The following is a 20,047-nucleotide window of genomic DNA, read 5'->3' on the forward strand; positions in this document are numbered from 1 at the left end:
CCGGATGGAGAAAAAACTGCCAAAAGCCAATAACAATCTTCAAACGAATGTGGATGTGTACAATTATTTATGTACCGTACATACAACGTCGTACATGTTATTGATATACTGTATGTGTGGGCCTATCTGCTTTAGAAGATAGATAGATAGATAGATAGATAGATAGATAGATAGATAGATAGATAGATAGATAGATAGATAGATAGATAGATAGATAGATACTTTATTAATCCCAAGGGGAAATTCACATACTCCAGCAGCAGTATACTGATAAAGACAATATTAAATTAAAGAGTGATAACAATGCAGGTATACAGACAGACAATAACTTGAATAATGTTAACGTTTACCCCTCCGGGTGGAATTGAAGAGTCGCATAGTGTGTGGGAGGAACGATCTCCTCAGTCTGTCAGTGGAGCAGGACGGTGACAGCAGTCTGTCGCTGAAGCTGCTCTTCTGTCTGGAGATGATACTGTTTAGTGGATGCAGTGGATTCTCCATGATTGACAGGAGCCTGCTCAGCGCCCGTCGCTCTGCCACAGATGTCAAACTGTCCAGCTCCGTGCCTACAATAGAGCCTGCCTTCCTCACCGGACTGTTATATAATTCATATTTTGGTATATTTGGCTAACACCTCTGCTGGAGGAGGATTATGAGGTCACACTACAGTACACGTGGCCACACACACTTCTTACAACTGGAGCATTGGAGACTTTACCGACTTACTCAGGGCCACGCAGTGGCTAACTCAACAGTTAAAGCCCAAAACACTAGCCACTGCGCCACACTGTCTGTCAGTTACACAATAAGGAATGGAAATAATGGGCAAGTTACAAAACACCCTTTACAGGTACAGGATGTAGCACGGTTACAGCAAGTGGCTGTAACTTTGGCCATTTACAACATACTGTGCTGTTTTTAAGTTTGGTGATACAGTGGTGAAGTAGCTAGCACTCCTGCCTCATAACTCCAGGCTCCAGTTGTAGCTTGGTCACTGTATTTGTGGAGTTTGTTTGAACATTCCTTCCAAGTCTGCATGTTTTTTATTTATTTATTTTTGTTTGTTTATTCTAGTTTTCTTCCCACATGCCAAAGACATGCTGGCTAAGTTTATTATTACACTCTAGTTTAGCTTTTGAGTGAGCAGGCCCTGTAATTCACTGGCATGCTACTCAGGTGTACTTCCTGTCATTCATTTGATGCGGCTAGGACAGTCGCCGGCACTCCGTGACCCTAAACTAGTTATGAAATGGATGAATGACTTGGCTAATTTCAAAAGCTTTTCATTATATTATACGAGATATTTCAGACTATGTTAGCAGATATTTAAAGGAGTCACATCATTTCTGGCAGGGAAATGGGTAATCAAAACTCTGGCAACCAATGCAGAAACATAAAAAGTAAAAAACGTCAGCAAGCAAGGGAGTTGGTTGGAAAACCTTACGCACCTTCAAAAGGATTTCAAATTATAATTATGTTTAAAATTAGTAAGCTGTATATGTACTGTAGACATGCGCAGATAGTGCATGTGGTAGAGTGGTGGAGTGTTTCAGTATCCTGGATTTGAAACTCACGCCCAGTCATTGTCCATGAGGAGTCTGCACCGGGTAGTCTTGTTTTCCTCCCACATCGTCATACTAATGCTTGTTAGGATAAATGAACAATTCAAAACAGACCTTGTGTAAGTGTGAATGAGAAGGCCCCGTATGCTGTCTAGGGCTGCTTTCAGCTTTACACCCAATGTTGACAGGATAGGCTCAGGACCCCAGTGACTTTGAACTGAATTAAGCAGGTTGGACAATATTATGTTCTTCACAATAATGCAGAATATAACGGGTAATGCTTAATATATTGTGTGGACCATGGTGTTTCCTCACAAAACAGATGAAAAGAAAATGCTAAGCAAAAAAGGCAAGTGGGATCGGGAAAATAATTAAATGAAAAAAGCAAGCATAGGATGATCAAAATTATAAAAAGTGCTAAGCAGTGTTATTCACTATGAGCGTCAGCTACTAAGAAAAGCGTGCCTAGAGATAAAAGGCAAGCAGAATTAATATTTAGGTTGCATTTCACCTTTTAAGATATCTGAAACTCATTTCCAGATATTTCAACATTATGTTTCTAGATATCTGTAATGTATTTTCAGATACAGTACACCCATTTGAACAAGTAAATACACCCCATGGAAATTGTTGACTTTTTCAAGATATTTACACAGGTAATGCAAGCAGTGCCTACAGATAAAGGTGATATACTTGAAGAAACGGCACATAAAGCTGACATGGTGTATTCATTCTCATAATCTAAATGAACAAAAATGCAGATTTGTTACAAGGAAAAGGTAAGCCTACCACTACATTTATCAGCACTTCATATCTATTAAATTACAATCAGGTGTTCCAGATTAGGTGCCAATGATTAGAATCTCCTTAGGAAGTATGCTGTTGGAGCTCGTCTTATTTAAACTGTAGAGTTCTAGTGGCTGGTGTTCTCTTTGCCATTGATGTGTATGGCATCATCGTGCCAAGATCAAAAGAGCTCTCTAAGGCTTGGGAATGCCTATGAGTCTGGCAAAGGATTTACAAAGATTGCCAAATTATCTGAAATCATTCAGTGCACTGAAAGGAAAATCATCTACAAGTGGTGTAGATTTCAAACAACTGCTAATCTGTCCAGAACTGGCCATCTCAGCATACTATGTTGAAGGGCTTACTGTTTCACACTAAACACAATGATCCACAAGAAACCCTACATTTCATCGTGAGATCTTTAGGTAACTCTTATAAACGTTGCTGTCAAAGTGCATGCATCCTCAGTCAGAAAGAGATGGCACAAATTTGACCTGCATGCAAGGTGTGCCAGGCAAAAGCCTTTGATGTCCAAAAAAACATTAGAGCAATTTGCCACTGAACATCTAGGCAAAGACTGGGCTATTCTGGAACAATGTGCTCTGGACAGGGGAATAAAACATAGAGTTTTTTGGCCATAGTAACGTTAGACAAGTTTGGCAAAACCCAAAGACACCATTTCAGGAGAAGAACTTCCTACAAACTGGGAAGCATGGTGGTGGAAATGCTATTGTGTAGGATTGCTTTGCTCTCTCAGGGTCTGGGTAGCTGGCTGTCATCAAATCAGCTATGAATTCTGCACCACCAAAGTGTACTTCAGGAGAATATGAGACCATCTGTCCAAAAGCTGAAGCAGAACCATAAAAGGACCCTTCAACATGACAATGAGCTGAAGCACAGAAGCAAATCTACCAAGGAATGTCTCGAAATGAAGAAATACAATATCTGAAATTCATTTAAGATACAGTCGACCCTTGATATACGACCGGCCTGACATGCGAACAACTTGCTTTATGACCAAAATTTTTGTTTTGAATTACGACCAACATCTTGCGGTCACGTGTATCCGCTTGTGCGATTGTAAACAAACAGCCGAGAGCGTTTGTAAGCGTCAGTCGGAGCCCAGATCCATGTGTTTGTGGACATAATTTTGGTCAGTGCAGTGCTTTATATAATTTATTTCGATAATTGCTAAGGAAGAAAGCGAAGGTAACGAAGGTAAAGAAAGCGATCACAATCGAAACGAAGAAGGAAATTGTGTAGAAATATGAGAGTGGGGTTCGTGTGACCGATCTCGCTAATATGTACAGCATGTCAAAATCCACCATCTCGACAATTTTACAAAGAAAAATTTGTATAAGGAAACTCCTTCCAAATAATAACCACCTTCCATTTCATTCTCCTCCTCATTCCTTCCTGCAAGCCAAAGATGTCAACTTAAATATTGAGTACAGTATGAAATTGTTGTTTCTGGTAGGCTAGGCACTTTTTATAACTTTTTGGTTAGTACATTAGAAAAATTATTGGTGTTTTTGGTAAATTATGCACATTATACAACCCTTTTCTATTAAAAAAAGTTAAGTAAGTGTTGCTGTGGGCGGTTCGGAACACATTAAGGGCATTTCCATTATTTCTTATGGGAAAAATAGTCTTGACTTACAACCAACTTGAGTTACAACCAGCCCTCGCAAACAAATTGAGTTTGTAAGTCAAGGGTCAACTGTATCTCAAAATCACTTCCTGTGAACGTTCCGATTCTTTTAATAAGCCTTCCTATGGATTTTTAGATATCTATTGAAATAAATTCCCAGATATCTTAAAATAGCTTCCTGTCCATTTTCAGATACAGTATCTACAATGCATTTCAAGATATCTCAAAATAACAAAGATTTATTGAGAATAATTTGAAATATTTCAAAATGCATTTGCAAATTTTTTACATGATATATATTTTAAAATGCATTGCATTCCAGATCTCTCAGAATGTCCACAGATTTACTTCTGTATCTGAGTGAGAAATCTACAAATGCACAGAAGCTTATTTTAAGATGCCTTGAATTGAATTTTAGGTATCTTGAAATGCATCTTATTATATTAACACATTGTTTTGCATATTATTTTATTTATTAAGTGTGTTTTTCACATGTGGATTCAATTTCTATGATTTACTGTATTCTCAATTTTTAACTTGATTCATCCAAGTTTATTTTATATTTTCACAATGCCATTTGCAAGCATCACATGACCATGATAGCTGCATCAATGACGTCATGGAAGTAAAGAAAATGTGACAGTCACTCTCCTTGTGATATGCACTATCCCTGCGTGTCAAAGCGCTTTAGTATTATAGTTAGTTTCTAACTCCACTAGGCCCCAGTGCTAGGTTGGTTTCTTCTGGTTTCAACTCTGTTTTGCTCCTTACTTCTGATTATGCCATGATCCTTTTTGTTTTTATTCCTGTATTTTTCTGATCTCCCAATTCCAACCCTTTGCTTTACTCGACTACAATTCACTTTTGGGCAACCTTCTGCTGGTCTTTATTTTCTGCTCCCTTACAATAAACTTTGGACACACTTTGTGTCTCAACTCATTTTGAGATATCCTAAAAGAAATGGTGCGTCCTTTTAAGATATTTTGAGATCTACTTTAGATATCTTAACTGCATTCAAGAAATCTTGATTAGATCTATTTGCAGATATCTGTAATTCAATTAGGGAGTATCCACAGTTAAGAAGTATCCAACTGGGACAAAGACCAGCAGCTCCAGCTAAGTTCTGCTCTCCAGTCTCCACTGAAATTGTATTGACAGAGATGTGCTGACGGCTGCATGGGTGCGGACTTGAGTCTCTTTTCACTTTTGCCTGACATGAATAACTCATTAAACAGGGTTTTGCCACTTGGGGCTCCAGTTCCTTACATTTTCTTTGCCTGTTTCTTTTACGCTGTACAAATAATTGCAAGGCTGCTTCATAAGAGAGTGACAAAATAAATATCATTATTGGGGAAAAATTCTGGCATCAGATGAATCAGGGGGATTTTGAGACTGAATGGAACTAAATTATAAGGTCTGACAAGACCCATATTGACCTTTATGGCCAAATCATTAAGTAAAATTCTTAAAATAGATGCTGTAAAGCATGGAGATATCCTGGAGGAAAATAAGGAGCAGTTTGCTCTCTGGGAAAATATTAACCTGCCAGTAGAACAATAACTGCAAAATATACAGCTGACGCACTAGTGGAGGGAATTTAAGGGAAAAGGAAAAATCAATGTTAGGGCATCAATCCATTTGAGAAAGTGCTACTAGAGTCGAAAAATGCTATTCAGCAATGGACTCCATCTAAAGTAAAGGAGCCAGACATATTATGCAAATAAAAATGGACGAAGAAATACTGTGGCTAGATGCGTACTGTCAGAATGGGGAGGAACTGAAGATAAATTGATAATCGGTGGTCTGAAGATGTTGCCATTGCACTTCTGCTGTTTGCTTAATATAGTAGGAGGCGTCCAAACTTGAAACTCGTCATACCTTGTCATGGCATTATATTAGACCAGTAATGACACACTGCATGATAATGTGCAGTCAATACACTTGACTTGAGCATTCCTAGTTCTCATCCTCTTTCTCTGTATGTTTTAGCATTTGTTTGCTCAGAGGTTGATGCGCTTGCTGCTTCCTGAGCAGCTCTTCTTTTCTCCACCTTAGCGACCCACTTCTTGTCTTCTTTCGTCTGCATCTTTTTGTGTTAAAACTGATTAAGTTAGTGTTTGTGTTGCAATTACTTAGTATGTTTTCCTTAATTTTTCACTTAAGCTGGCACTTAAGTCTTCAAACTGCCTCAAGAATGACTTAAGATGTGAAGAGGTATGGGAAGTGACTGCGAAGGTGGTAGGCATGAGAACGGCACCCGTACGCTGCCCTGCTGGCTGCTGCCGAGAGTTGATTCTACAATAAAATTAGATAAAAATAAAAAGAGGAATAACCTTAGAGGTCAATCATCACAGCAAAAGCTGATAGTAGAAGTCATGTAGTATATGTGTACCAAATTTCAAGTCGATAGTTCAAATGGTTTGCAAGCTACAGGTGATTTAAAATCCTGGATAGACAAACGAACAGCCACAGTAGTGTATTATATAAAGACTAGTCATTTGGCCCGTTACAATAACGGGCGCTAGAACAGTAGTGCATAAACATTAGTAGGACCAGTCTATATTAAATGGCAAGGGACTTTGACCTCATTCTTTTTGTTGGTCGTATTTTTCTTTCTTTCAGCCTTTCTTTTGTTGATGTTTACTTGCTGAGCTGACCGTTCTTCGTGGGCTGCCGCCGTGTATTGTGTGTCTAATTTTCTGTGACAGTAATACTGCCTTGTACGCGCGTAAATAAAGATCTGCACCTTTGTTGCTCTTCACATATTCCAGAGCCATTTGAACTAAATTATCTACGAACGCCTTTATTCGCCGCGCTCAATTGAGGTCGCACTTTTGAAGCTCACCTTTTTGTGCGCGCCCTTATTGAAGGATACCGTCTTGTACGTCCGCTGGCTTGTACGTCCGTAATATACCTTTAATTTTCTCTGGCGGTAATACAGGCGTACGCGTCGGTAATATGCCTTTAATCTCCTCTGACAGTAATGCTGGCTTGTATGTGGCTGTAATATCCGTCACTGTATTGTGTACCTTTAATTTCCTCTCGCAGTAATACTGGTTTGTATTTCTGTAAAACGTCTCTAACTTTCTCTGACAGTAATATCGCGAGTCGCACCGTGCCCCGCGCATGCGCACTTCACCAGAAGACACCCACACACGGACACCTGGACGCACATAGGGATTTTATATATATAGATGGTGAGCCTGTACTCACCCAAATGCTAATGTGCCTGATATTACATGCCACATTGCTGCTGTGATAAGTGGTCCGTGGCGTGCAGCAGAATTTATTTTAAATATATAACTGGTTCCCAGTAGTGTGCAGGCTCCTATCTGGCGTGGGTGTGCTCCGGGGATGATTGGGGGTGCCCGGCTGATCGCGTTCACTCACGTGCAAAAGCGAGCAGATCGGTAAGGTGCCACGTTTAACCCCGGAGTGGTACCATCTTGAACACACCCGCGCCCATTCCAAGCACACACGCTCTCGGGCCCTGATTATTTGGTTTAAATTTTCCTGACGCCACGGTTCATTCATCACAGCTGCATGTTGCATTCCTGGAAATCAGCTGCATTTCTGCTTGCTAGCAGTCAGAGTGTAATGATGGGGACCTCAGGAACACTTTGTGTTTCAGCTTATAAGCAAGAACTTTGATACTCATTAAAAGGAAATGGAAGGCCATCGTGCCTTTGTTGCCTAAAACATGTAGAGACTGGTAGGCTCTTATCCTGAACAATTCCTGGCTGGAATTTGAGGCAAAGAACCCTCTGCCAAATATTGATTCAAATGGGTGAATACTTTTAAAGGCAGTCTTTCTTCTGTTTTTTTAAGTAATTAATTTGAAAGGATCTGTGGACTATGTGTTCATGTTGGCACTACAAACACACTAAAATAATACAACAAGATGTAAAAACCATATACACTGTATGTAACCTGAAAGTAATTACTTAGTAATATAACAGATTCAAATGAGCAAAATCATATCAAGCAGACAGCTTGGAAATATGAACTTTGGCTACCAAAGTAGAAACATAACAAATAGAGAAGGGCGGCAAGCGTGGGAGTTGCTTGGAAAATCTGCCACACCTTAAAAGATTTCATGCTGTATTTTTATACTTCTTGGTTAATGAGTTCATTGTGGCAAACTGAGGGCTGTGTTGTCCCTCCATGCAGGTCACTTTTAAGCACAGAATTCTTTTCCACACAAAGGAAGTCGAGTGTGCAGCAGTGTTTGAACTGAGAACGGGTATCAAAAGAAACACAGCAAGTACATTTTTCCTGAAAAAGGCTGGTTAAGGCAGGTAGTGTGCCAATGTAGTTAAGGAGCAGGATTAAAAACCAGAAGATTGCTTGGTCAATGTCTACCATGGCCTTGCTCTGTTGTAATTTTACGGTATACTAATCCAAATCAGTATTTACTGAATGTGTATATCAAGTAATCTGGAAAATTACTAATTTGTGTTTTAGATTCAAACATGTTACCGTGCTCTAAGCCAGCACTCAGTGAAGAGCGTTATGCAACACTCAGCACGGTACTTACCGTGAAATGTCCTCAAACTGTAGAATTAAGAGCTTCTGTAAATGAAAGAAGTCTTGGACAACACCTGATCATTACTCTTACATGACTATTATCCTAAACTGGGCTGCTGCTGAAGAGGTGCTGGTGAGGCCAGCAGGGGCCGCTTACCCTGAGGCCTGTGTGTGGATCCCAATGCCCCAGTGCAGTAAGGGGGACACTGTGCTGTAAAAATGCCACCATGCTTCAGATGAGACATAAAAAAGCGAGGTCCTGACTCTCTGAGGTCATAAAAGATCCCTGGGCATCTTTCAAAGACAGTAGGGTGTTTCTTGATGTCTTGGCTGAACTGCCCACCACAGTCTGGTCATTGTGCCCCCCCCTAATCATTTCCTGCACATTATTTGGCTAACTATCTCTCTCTCTCTCACCTCATCAACATCTGGCACCTCAATGGCTGCCGTCACCTCATTCACGTGGATGCTACTCATTGGTGGTGGTGGTGGTGGTGGTTGAAGTGGTTCCCCACTGTCTATGTAAAGCATTTTGTGTAGGTTAGAAAAGAACTATGAAAATCTAATGAATTATTATAATTATTAAAGACGGATATTACAATTATTTATTTGGTAGATGCCGTTACTGGATGGAAACTTAGGAAAAACAATGTAAATACAATACATTTTGAGGTTTAAAAAATATGAAACTAAATAAACTAAATATCTTTGATGGACTGGCACACTATTGATGGCTGTTTACTGTCTTGCACCCAGAACTTCCAGGAAATGCTCACTGTAACCCTGAAATGGATTAAGGAAGTCTGTGAACAAGATGAGAATACGATGACATTTGTACAAATTTTCAATCAGTTTTGCGACCACAGAAGTGGTGCAGGTTTGAACACAAAAAGCAGAAATCGTAACCAGCAGAAGTCAGAAGTGCATTCGTAATTCAGCAGAACCTGAAATCATAGTCAAGAGGGGCTGTGATTCTAAATCAAAAACCACACCTTTAGTTCTTCCTGTAAAGAATCTTTCTTTTGTTTTATGTAAAGTTCAGACAAAATAAACAAGACGTCTGGCATGTCGTCAATTTACACCTGCATACAGGCTCCACAGTAAGAACAAAAATGACCACTGAGGCAAAACGCAACACAACAGAAAGCCATCATCAACAAGGTGCAGAATATAAACCTAAAACACAACAAAGATAAATAGCACTTCAGTGCCCCATAGCAAGACCAAAAACGACGAGAGATTAACACGGTACGCTCCTCCCAAAGTGCTGACTCTGCAGTCAAAGTAAGCTGCAAATGAAAAAGATGAAGGTCAAATTTTTGTAGGGAACCCAAGAATGTTCTTTGGGTCTTATAAACATCATACAGTTACAGCAGCACGTTAACAAACAAACAAAATATAAAACAGTAAACTTCAAAATACTACAGTAGAAGAAAAAAGAATATTCCAAAACAAATGGAAATCATGACTCTACTGCACTCTTTTACAAAGTGAAATGTTATTGCGGTAGACAAATGACTTGACAAGCCAATCAGGAAAGCTGCCTCTGTTCTGGTCGCTACACTGGACACTCTGGAAGCAACAATAAACAAAAGGAGACTGGCTAACTGGCTAAGCAGCTGGCTGTTATGAACAGTTAGGACAGTTCGACGACTGCTGCTACAATGACTTATACCCTAATTCGGCCTGTGGAGCACCTTCAGCACACACCTAATTCCAGTGCTCTCACAAGTGTGTCAGAGGTCTTTACATAAATGCTCAAAACACCTCAACCAGCTCGAGAGAATGAGATGTTCTAATCTTGAGGCTTCTCCAAATTGATGAGCTCCTTCATCGATCACAGACAATGAACTTTGTACTCTGTGCGTTATGCTCAAGCAGAGCTTTATATGTTTTTTGTCTTTATATTATTTCTGTTAATATTATTATGCTTATTTACTATTTAGTATTTTTGTATGGTGTATGTAAGTCTGAATGCATTCTTTGTATTTTATGGGTTATCTCAAGAAGTGCAACCACCCTCAGCCTTTATATTGAAGAGGAAAAGATGGTCCTAGCAGAGGTTCATTGTCTGTTGAAGCATGTGTATGTCTGTGAGTATTGAATTTTTCTGCTTCTGTCTCTGGATTTCAGATTTGGACTTGGTTGCTTTAGAAAACCTTTTAGGCAAAACATTTTTGCCCTTAGATTGCCATTTTTCCAATTTGTTCTCTTTTTTTTGTCATATCTAAAATAAATTCCTTATCTTACATATAAACGTCTAAGTGTGTCTGTCTGTCCGGCCCAGAAGTGAGAGGTGGAGTCGGGGTGAGGGCTCCACCTCCGAGGATACACAAGCGAGGCGATCATGTCGGCAAAACGAAACCTCAGAAGAAAAACAGGCAAAGTTGCTTAGCCGCTAATGCATAAGCGATGCAAGCAAGTCAGCAAAACAAATCCTCCTAGGAGAGAGATGCCCAGATTAGTTCTTTTCAATTACCTGAATTCTCTGCATTTCAATTTTTTTTTCTGATGATTTCAATAGTTTCTAGGACCCCAGGCTTTTTACAGCAATGGCCTACACAGCTAGTTTATTTAGAAAGATTCTTTGGGACTCTGTACTTGGGCCAGAGGATGAAGCCTGTCTGTGGAGCTTGGGGTCAGGCTGCCTTGTGCAAGGGCTTATCTCGAACACTTCAGTAAAGGTCCTGGCCTGGTTCCTAGGTCTTTGGGATGCCAATCCACACTTTTCACTATTTGTGCACTTATTCAAAGTCAATTCACCATTCTCATTGGTGAGGATACAGGTGGAGATTAAGGAGTAAAATGAAAGGTTCACCCAAGTACATATAGTAGCTCCTGCTTCTGCACCACTACCACCACTAGGACCAGCACACACAGTACTGCTACCTCTCCACTAATCTGTCAGACAATTTCATCTATGCTGAATCGTGATTAAAACCCCACTGCAGATTTGACTGCATCCCACCAAACCTGAACCGAAATGCTCTCTGGAGATCACAGTTCTCATACTGACTGCATTACACTTGGCTGTGAACTGATCCAGGATATGTCAGAGATCACTCGATGCTAACCTGATAAATAAATCCCTCAGAGTTCAATAAAATACTGACTTAATAACTAACTAATATATAGTGCCTTTTCATATAACTAATATATAGCACCTTTCATAACTATCATTTATACAGCATCAATTAAGTCCATTTATTTTATAGCGCCTCTCATACCGCCTATTGCCATTTGTCTCTGTCTGTACATCTCATTTAGGGTGGAGTGGTGGCTCTGAGGCTAAGGATCTGTGGTGGTATCCAGAAGGTTGCCGGTTCGAATCCCCAGCACTACCAAAGGAGATCCTACTCTGTTGGGCCCTTGAGCAAGACCCTTAACTTGTAATTGCTCCAGGGGTGCTGTACAATGGCTGACCCTGACCCCAAGGGGTATGTGAAAACTAACAAATTCCTAATACAAGAAAATGTATAAGGTGAAATAATAAAAAAAAAAATCTCTCACAGGCACACCACCAGCTATCCTATAGCACTGTATCTTGACAGCATTCCACTGTTTGTTTTATATCAAAATCAGATTTATAAAGTGTGTTAAAAGTATGCAAACACAGTATAACTAAATCAGGATATGAACATGGCAAGTAAGTACAAAAGATAGGTTAGTTACAAAAGGTCATGTCACGTCTAACAACATTAACACATTAAGCTCACATCAGGTTAAATAAAGCAGAACTTGAGAAAAAGCATATCTGCACAATCCTGATACCTACAAGTGACTCAGTTATCACTACATCTGCACTCTGTATTGCTTGTTCATGTAAATAACAAAATCCTTTTTCCAGTTTTTTTTCCCTCTCCAAATACACATTTCAAAAAGCACTCAAGAAAAATACATCTTGGCAAAAAACGACCCAACTCAGAAGTGAGAATTGCTTTGCTCTATGAGTCAGTCCACTGCCATTTCATCATTTCATTTTTTTTTTTCTTGGAGACTTACCTCCATAATGCACTGGGATTTCTATTTTTGGCCCAATGACGTAATGACCCTCTTCAAGACTATGGGCAGTGATGGTCGTCCACTGCCGACAGGAGTGAAGTAAGATATAGTCATTCTCTCTCAGCCCTTCAACTGATTCCCCTGTGAAGAGAAAAGTTTTAGCTTTAGTGTTGCAAACATGTATAGAGTATAATGCTTATTTAATGAATCCTAAATAGTAGCAAAGGTTTCTCTGTGCTGTATAATGGTATCTGTAAAATTTATATTTACTTATTGAAATAATGAAACATTACTGCTAGGAATCTGTTATGGTGTTACAGCTGTAAGTATGATAATAGTAACATATAATAGACAGAATTATATAAAATTAAATTCAGCAACAGGGAACAACAGCATGGTGCAGTAGTTCTCAACCTGTGGGGTAACAGGGTGGTAAGTAAGGGAACATCCTCCATCCTCTTCCGCTTATCCGAGATCGGGTCGCTGGGGCAGCAGCTTGAGCAGAGATGCCCAGACTTCCCTCTCCCCGGCCACTTCTTCTAGCTCTTCATGGAGAATCCCAAGGCGTTCCCAGTTCAGCCAGGAGACATAGTCCCTCCAGTGTGTCCTGGGTCTTCCCTGGGGCCTCCTCCCGGTTAGTCATGCCCGGAACACCTCACCAGGGAGGTGTCCAGGAGGCATCCTGATCAGATGCCCGAGCCACCTCATCTGACTCCTCTCGATGCAGAGGAGCAGCGGCTCTACTCTGAGCCCCTCCCGGATGACTGAGCTTCTCACCCTATCTTTAAGGGAAAACCCAGACACACTGCGGAGGAAACTCATTTCAGCCGCTTGTATTCGCAATCTCGTTCTTTCAGTCACTACCCACAGCTCATGACCACAGGTGAGGGTAGGAACATAGATCAACTTGTAAATTGAGAGCTTTGCCTTACGGCTCAGCTCCTTTTTCACCATGACAGACTGATGCAGAACCCTCATCACTGCGGACGCTGCACCGATCCGCCTGTCGATCTCACGCTCCATTCTTCCCTCACTCGTGAACAAGACCCTGAGATACTTGAACTCCTCCACTTGGGGCAGGATCTCGCTCCCAACCCTGAGAGGGCACTCCATCCTTTTCCGGCTGAGGACCATGGCCTCGGATTTGGAGGTGCTGATTCCCATCCCAGCCACTTCACACTCAGCTGCAAACCGATCCAGAGAGAGCTGAAGATCACGGCCTGATGAAGCAAACAGGACAACATCATCTGCAAAAAGCAGTGAACCAATCCTGAGCCCACCAAACCGGACCCCCTCAACGCCCTGGCTGTGCCTAGAAATTCTGGCCTTAAAAGTTATGAACAGAATCGGTGACAAAGGGCAGCCTTGGCGGAGTCCAACTCTCACTGGAAACAGGTTTGACTTACTGGCGGCAATGCGGACCAAGCTCTGACACCAGTTGTACGGGGACCGAACAGCCCTTATCAGGGGGTCCGGTACCCCACACTCTCGGAGCACCCCCCACAGGATTCCCCAAGGGACACGGTCGAATGCCTTTTCCAAGTCCACAAAACACATGTAGACTGGTTGGGCAAACTCCCATGCACCCTCCAGGACTCTGCTAAGGGTGTAGAGCTGGTCCACTGTGCCACGACCAGGACGAAAACCACACTGTTCCTCCTGAATCTGAGGTTCGACTATCTGACAGACCCTCCTCTCTAGGACCCCTGAATAGACTTTTCCAGGGAGGCTGAGGAGTGTGATCCCTCTGTAGTTGGAACACACCCTCCGATCCCCCTTCTTAAAGAGAGGGACCACCACCCCGGTCTGCCAATCCAGAGGCACTGAGTGAGGGAACAATAAAAAAAAAAGTCAGGGCGGTAAGTGCAAGCAAGGCAGAGTGACAGAGCGACCCTTTGACAATTGTAGTGCACGTGGCAATGAAAGAAGATGAAAATCTGAAGATGAAAAGAGGATGAAAATCTGACTCAAGAAGATGTAAATCTGACTACATTTTCAAGGCAAAAAAAAAAAAAAACTTTCATTAAACTTTTATTAAAATCGCTGAATTGAAGACAGGGCTCTTGTTCAATGAATGAGGGACAGAGGCAGATCTTTAATTCAAACTCACAGCATTGTGGGAATTGCATCTTTCTTGTTGACATTCAATGCAGGGGTTTCAGGAAGTAACTCTTAATAACACTTTAGCAAAACATCCACACATTTTGCATTTGTTAACCACCAAGAGTAAAATTAAAGCTCCACGTACTTAGCAACAAGAGCAGAAAGACAGTGTCACCATGTGGTCCCTAAATGTATCCCTTAACTGATGGTCAGTGACAAATCACTTTGCTAGTGAAGTCATTTATATAGCCTATGTATTTTATCAAACATGCCTTATGAAAGAACACAAAATCCAGTACAGTTGTTTTTATATTTGTGTATTATGTGTCACTCGTTCTCATGCCGCTGCAAACTGGGGTGAATGAGACAGAACGAGTATGGCAGGACTGCCACTGTGCACCACAGTGAGACATCAAGGCAGGCACGGCATCTCCCTTCTTCATCCAGCACAGAAGAACAAAAGTGCCCTGGTGTTAAACTTTACATTCTGTTCCTGTTTTATATTCCTCTGCTGGTTTATATGAGGCTGAAATTGCATAACTTTAATTTGCATAAGGCAGGGCTGCACAGTATATGCTGTTTTATGATTTTTATAAATTAAAACGCTGTTTGAGACATGCATAGCTTACTTGTTTTTACTCCAGCACTGCATGACTAAAGGACCACATGATAAGCTTTTGAACAAATTCACCAAAAGGATAGCCAGCAGAAGCACAGGAAATTCACAAAATAAAATATTATATACAGTACTGAAGGCCTGCTGATTACACAGTAGTGCTCTGTTTCCCCTCTTCAGCAAATCCTTATGCACACAGCAGAATAAAATCAGTCTGAAACATTCATATTATAAAAGGTATTCAATAGGTCGATATCATTCTACACTCAAATTTATGACCGAGGTCTGCCATGCAGAAATATAACAAGCAGCTGATGACAGATTTATACTTGTCACACTAATCAGTGCTCCTGTCCAACAAGCGCTTAATGTGCAGTTTAAGCTTAAGTGCGTTTATATACAGAGGGCTGTCAGCACAACGGCACTCTTTTTTTTAACTAAGGACCCTTTTCCATACAATTAAGAACATAATAAACATTATTATTATATAAACTGAACTTTTTCTTGTAATGTTTTTCAATGTTATTTCTTCACAAACATGATACGCATGCATTTGCCATGCAAAATTGTGTTCAAAGTTAAACACTTTCTATAAATTTAAAATAAATATCTTACCCGCGCTGACCCATTACAATGGAAGGTATGGGACACAGGGGAAAAGCTTAAAAACGTACCAGATACGTCCATTTCTCAAACCATTTAACCCTAACCTTAACCCTAATGCCCCACAAACTATGAAGTAAGGCAAAAGTGCAGATATTTTTATACATGTATAAAAAGCAATTAACTTTAGAACACAATGTTGCCTGGCAAATACATATAAAAATGATTGTGAAGAAGTAACTTTGATTTTAAAGAGTGTAGAGCTTATCCTTTAAGTCATTACATTTCACACTGTATTCAGTAAAAAGTCATTCTGTGGGCTCCTCTTATAGTTAATTTCCCATTCAGTTTATAATAAATTTCTGTATTTTTTTTTAAATTTCTTTGTACATAGTACAGTAGAAAGTATTGTAATAAGATTGAAATTTCAGCTCTGAGACTACAATGGATTTACACATTTTAAACACACTGTAGAGCCCTAAGTGATTCTTAACACTGCTGTAAAAATTTCCCACTACAGCTACTGGTTAACTTCTACTGATGCACCATAGAGTCTGTCATCGCGTACTACATTACAGCGTGGTGCTCTGGCTGCATTTCTGAGAACAGGAAGACCCTCCAGCATATCATCAAACGGCTCAGAGATTACTGGTACTCAGTTACCATCTTTGGAAGATATCTTCACTACCCGCTGCAGGAGAAAAGCAAAGAACATCTGCAGAGATCCAACCTACCCTGGCTATAGCATTTTTATTCCTCTGCCCTCTGGCAGGCGCTTCAGAGCCCTGCATGCCCGCACTACCAGGCTGAAGAACAGCTTTTACCCCAAAGCAATCAGCCTATTAAATGCACAGTGATCACTGCTCCTTCCCTGATGAAGGGTCCTTAGCTGCCCCGAATAGCTTGCATTTGCAATCTATTTAGTTAGCCAATAAAAGGGGTCATTTAACCCTACTTTCTCCTGTATCAATCTATGGCTAACATGGTACAACACTCTACTGCACCTTCCTATAATGCACAAACCACCAGTGACTGAACAGAACATAGTCACAAACTTATACATGACTCACGTGGAACTCATGACCACTGCATTGATGGTAATCTTCACTGTGACTTCATTTATTATTTCTCTGTTTATGCTTACTCTATGCATATTTGGAACTGCTAATAGTAACCATGCTTCTCATAGTTTGTTTGCTTACTCTTATATACTTTTATCTAAGGCATCTATAGGCTTGCTCCAAATGATATGTCATTGCACTGTACAGTGAATATAAAGGTATCTTGCATCTAAACTTGTTACCAAAAATTTGCACTTAAAGTTCATTTTGTAGCTGTCTAATGAACTGCTAGACAAACGGAGGTGGAAAAGGGAGCATCAGGTGGTAAACTTTCAAACAGGATAAAGCTGCTGCATTACCACTCCACGAACCCAGGTACATACCCTGGTCTAGACACAGTCTCTTTGGAATGTGCACATTCTCCTCATTTTTACTTATTGTATAATTTCTGTGTCTTCTTCCCAAAAACTGCATGATGAAACTGGCAAGTAAGAAATGGTGACAAACGAGTTTTTCTTGGCTCTACCATCTTGTGAGAAAAGGCACATTCATGAAATGAATGGATAGATGGAACAGAGTTTAATTAGCAGCAGATAGCTGGAGAAGGAAGAAGTCAAAGGTGAAGCTAAAGGCTGTCTTGTCACATGATCCCAGCCACGACTGCTCGGGATGCCTCTCTGTCACAAGGTGTACTTACACAAGGCCATTTCAGAGCGACATAACGTACACCTTGTTACATGTGGGTGCAAGCTACAATAATAAAAGGGAAGTGGCCCAGGCTCAGAGAACTCATGCAAGCTTAATACAGACAGTGAATGGTACAGAATGTTAAACACTGTGTCATTGTGGGGTCTTTTGTTGTGGTTATCATGTTTAACATTTTACTAGGACTCATTCTGATTTAATTTCACTTTTGGTCTTCTGTGTACTTTATCACTATTGCAGCCTTTGGCCAAACTGACATCTTTAGGCCTTGGAAGGCAGCCACACAGCAGATGGGAGAGGCATTGCCAACACAGACTGACACCATAGCCGGACCAGCCTCCAGATGGTACCTCTTACATGCCAGGAGGTATGAAATTTGATGTTTCCTGATTAAAGTAAGTTCGATTGCATGGTAATGGGCTGAATCAGATTCAGATTCCTTTTATTGTTGTTGCATTTAGTACAATGAAATTGCCGTAATCCTAAAGGTGCATTCACATATAATGGACATAATTATGTTGCAATACAATACAATACATTGCAATAGCATAACTAAATATTGCTCTGAGGTATATTGCACATTGAATTGAGTGAAACAATAACTTGCAAAGACTGTGAACAAGTACTTGCATTGCAAGAGAGACTGTTGTTATGTTGGTCATTGTCAGTCATTATAAGTGTTTAGTAGTATTCAGTTCTTGTATGGCACTGGGGTAGAAACTGTTATTAAATCTGTTAGTCTGCAATTGGATGAACCTAAACTGCCTGCCAGGGGGCTGCAACTCAAAGTGATGTCCAGGGTGGGAAGGGTCTTTCATGATGTTGGCTGCTCTGTTGAGGCAGTGAGAAGTGAAGAGTTCCCCCAAAGAGGGTAATGTGCAGCCAATAATTTTCTGCACAGAGTTTATGATCCTTTGAGGGGCTCTCCTGTCTGCCAATGAGCTGCTGGCATACCACGTAGAAATGCAGTATGACAGCACACTCTCAGTGGAGCAGCGGTAAAAGGACACCAGCAGCTTCTCCTTCAGGTGGTTTTTTCTGAGCCTCTGCTGTGCCTTCTTGACTGCCACTGTGGCGTTTATGGACCAGGAGAGATATTCTGCAACGTGTATACCCAGAAGCATGAAGGCAGGAACTCTTTCCACACAACCTCCATTGATGTATATTTAATTGTGGTTTGAGCCTTCAGATGTCTATTATAAGTTCTTTTGTTTTGGTAGAATTCAGGGTGAGGTTGTTCTCAGTGCACCATGCAGTCAGTCTTTGGACCTCATTCCTATAGGCTGTCTCATCTCCTCCTGAAAGTAGTCTAATCACAGTCGTGTCATCAGCAAACTTAGTGATGGTGTTGGTGGAATGACAGGGTACACAGTCATAGGTATAGAATGCATATAGAAGAGGGCTCAGCACACAGCCTTGTGGGACACTGGTGTTGAGTGTGAGGGTGGAGGAGAAGTACAGGCCTAATCTAACCATGTGAGGTTAGTCAGAAAATCTTTGATCCAGTGGCAGACATATTGTGAAAGTCCCAAGCCAGCAAGTTTTGTGACCAGTTTACCTGGGATAACTGTTTTAAAAGCCAAAACTGAAGTCTCCAAAGAGCATCCTCACATAACTCCCCAGCTGCTCAAGATGGGAGAGTGCAGTAGGCAAGGCTGTGGAGATGGCATCATCTCTGGACCCGTTTGCTCTAAAAGCATAATGGTGTGGATCCTTGGTAATTGGAAGGGTGGCTTTGATGTGTCGTAGGACCAGTTGTTCAAAGCACTTCATAATAACTGGAGTGAGTACCACCAGACGGTAATCATTGAGACTGCTCATGACAGTTCTTTTTGGCAGCAGAATGATTATGATAGACTTCAGGCAAGATGGAATGATGGATTTTGACAGGGAGAGACTGAAGATCTTTGTGATGACCCCAGAGAGTTGATCTGCACATTCTTTTAGTACCTGTCCTGTCACTCCATCAGGACCGACAGCCTTTCTTGATTTGATCACTCGAGCCAGTAAGACTTGAGTGTTTCAGTGATATCACTTCATAAATGTTTACTTAACAAGAAATTTTTACAAGTTACACTCCACCTTATTTGTTACAAGTTATTTTTTCTTACACTTTCAGAGGTAAATGTTAACAGATGGTGCACTTAAAAGAGGCATGTACTCATAAATGGTGAGTTCTTTAAAAACACTTTTTGTGAAATGTACATCCATATTCCAAACCCGCACATTCCAATTAAAAATACAATTAGGCAATGTACAATTACAATTATTTACTTAATAAAGCAGTTAATACCATTAACCATTACAATTAAGCATCACCTAAGTATAATTATCCTTAGAATTAATCATTCCAAAAAGAATTTCACCATTCATCCATTTTCTGAACCCACTCATTCCAATTAATCACTATACTCTACTACTTATCTACATA

At 40.6% G+C, this 20,047-nt stretch overlaps 1 protein-coding gene across 1 annotated transcript in view; it reads right to left on the reverse strand.

The window, feature by feature from the left end:
* garem (GRB2 associated, regulator of MAPK1) overlaps positions 1-20,047 on the reverse strand; it is a 317,331-nt gene that overhangs the window by 201,358 nt on the left and 95,926 nt on the right. Inside the window, exon 2 of the mRNA XM_028803470.2 lies at positions 12,529-12,669. Within this exon, the coding sequence (XP_028659303.1) occupies positions 12,529-12,669 (141 nt within the window). The remainder of the gene's footprint in view (positions 1-12,528; positions 12,670-20,047) is intronic.

Source organism: Erpetoichthys calabaricus, chromosome 6 (assembly GCF_900747795.2).
Source record: "Erpetoichthys calabaricus chromosome 6, fErpCal1.3, whole genome shotgun sequence".
Lineage (NCBI taxonomy): Eukaryota > Metazoa > Chordata > Cladistia > Polypteriformes > Polypteridae > Erpetoichthys > Erpetoichthys calabaricus.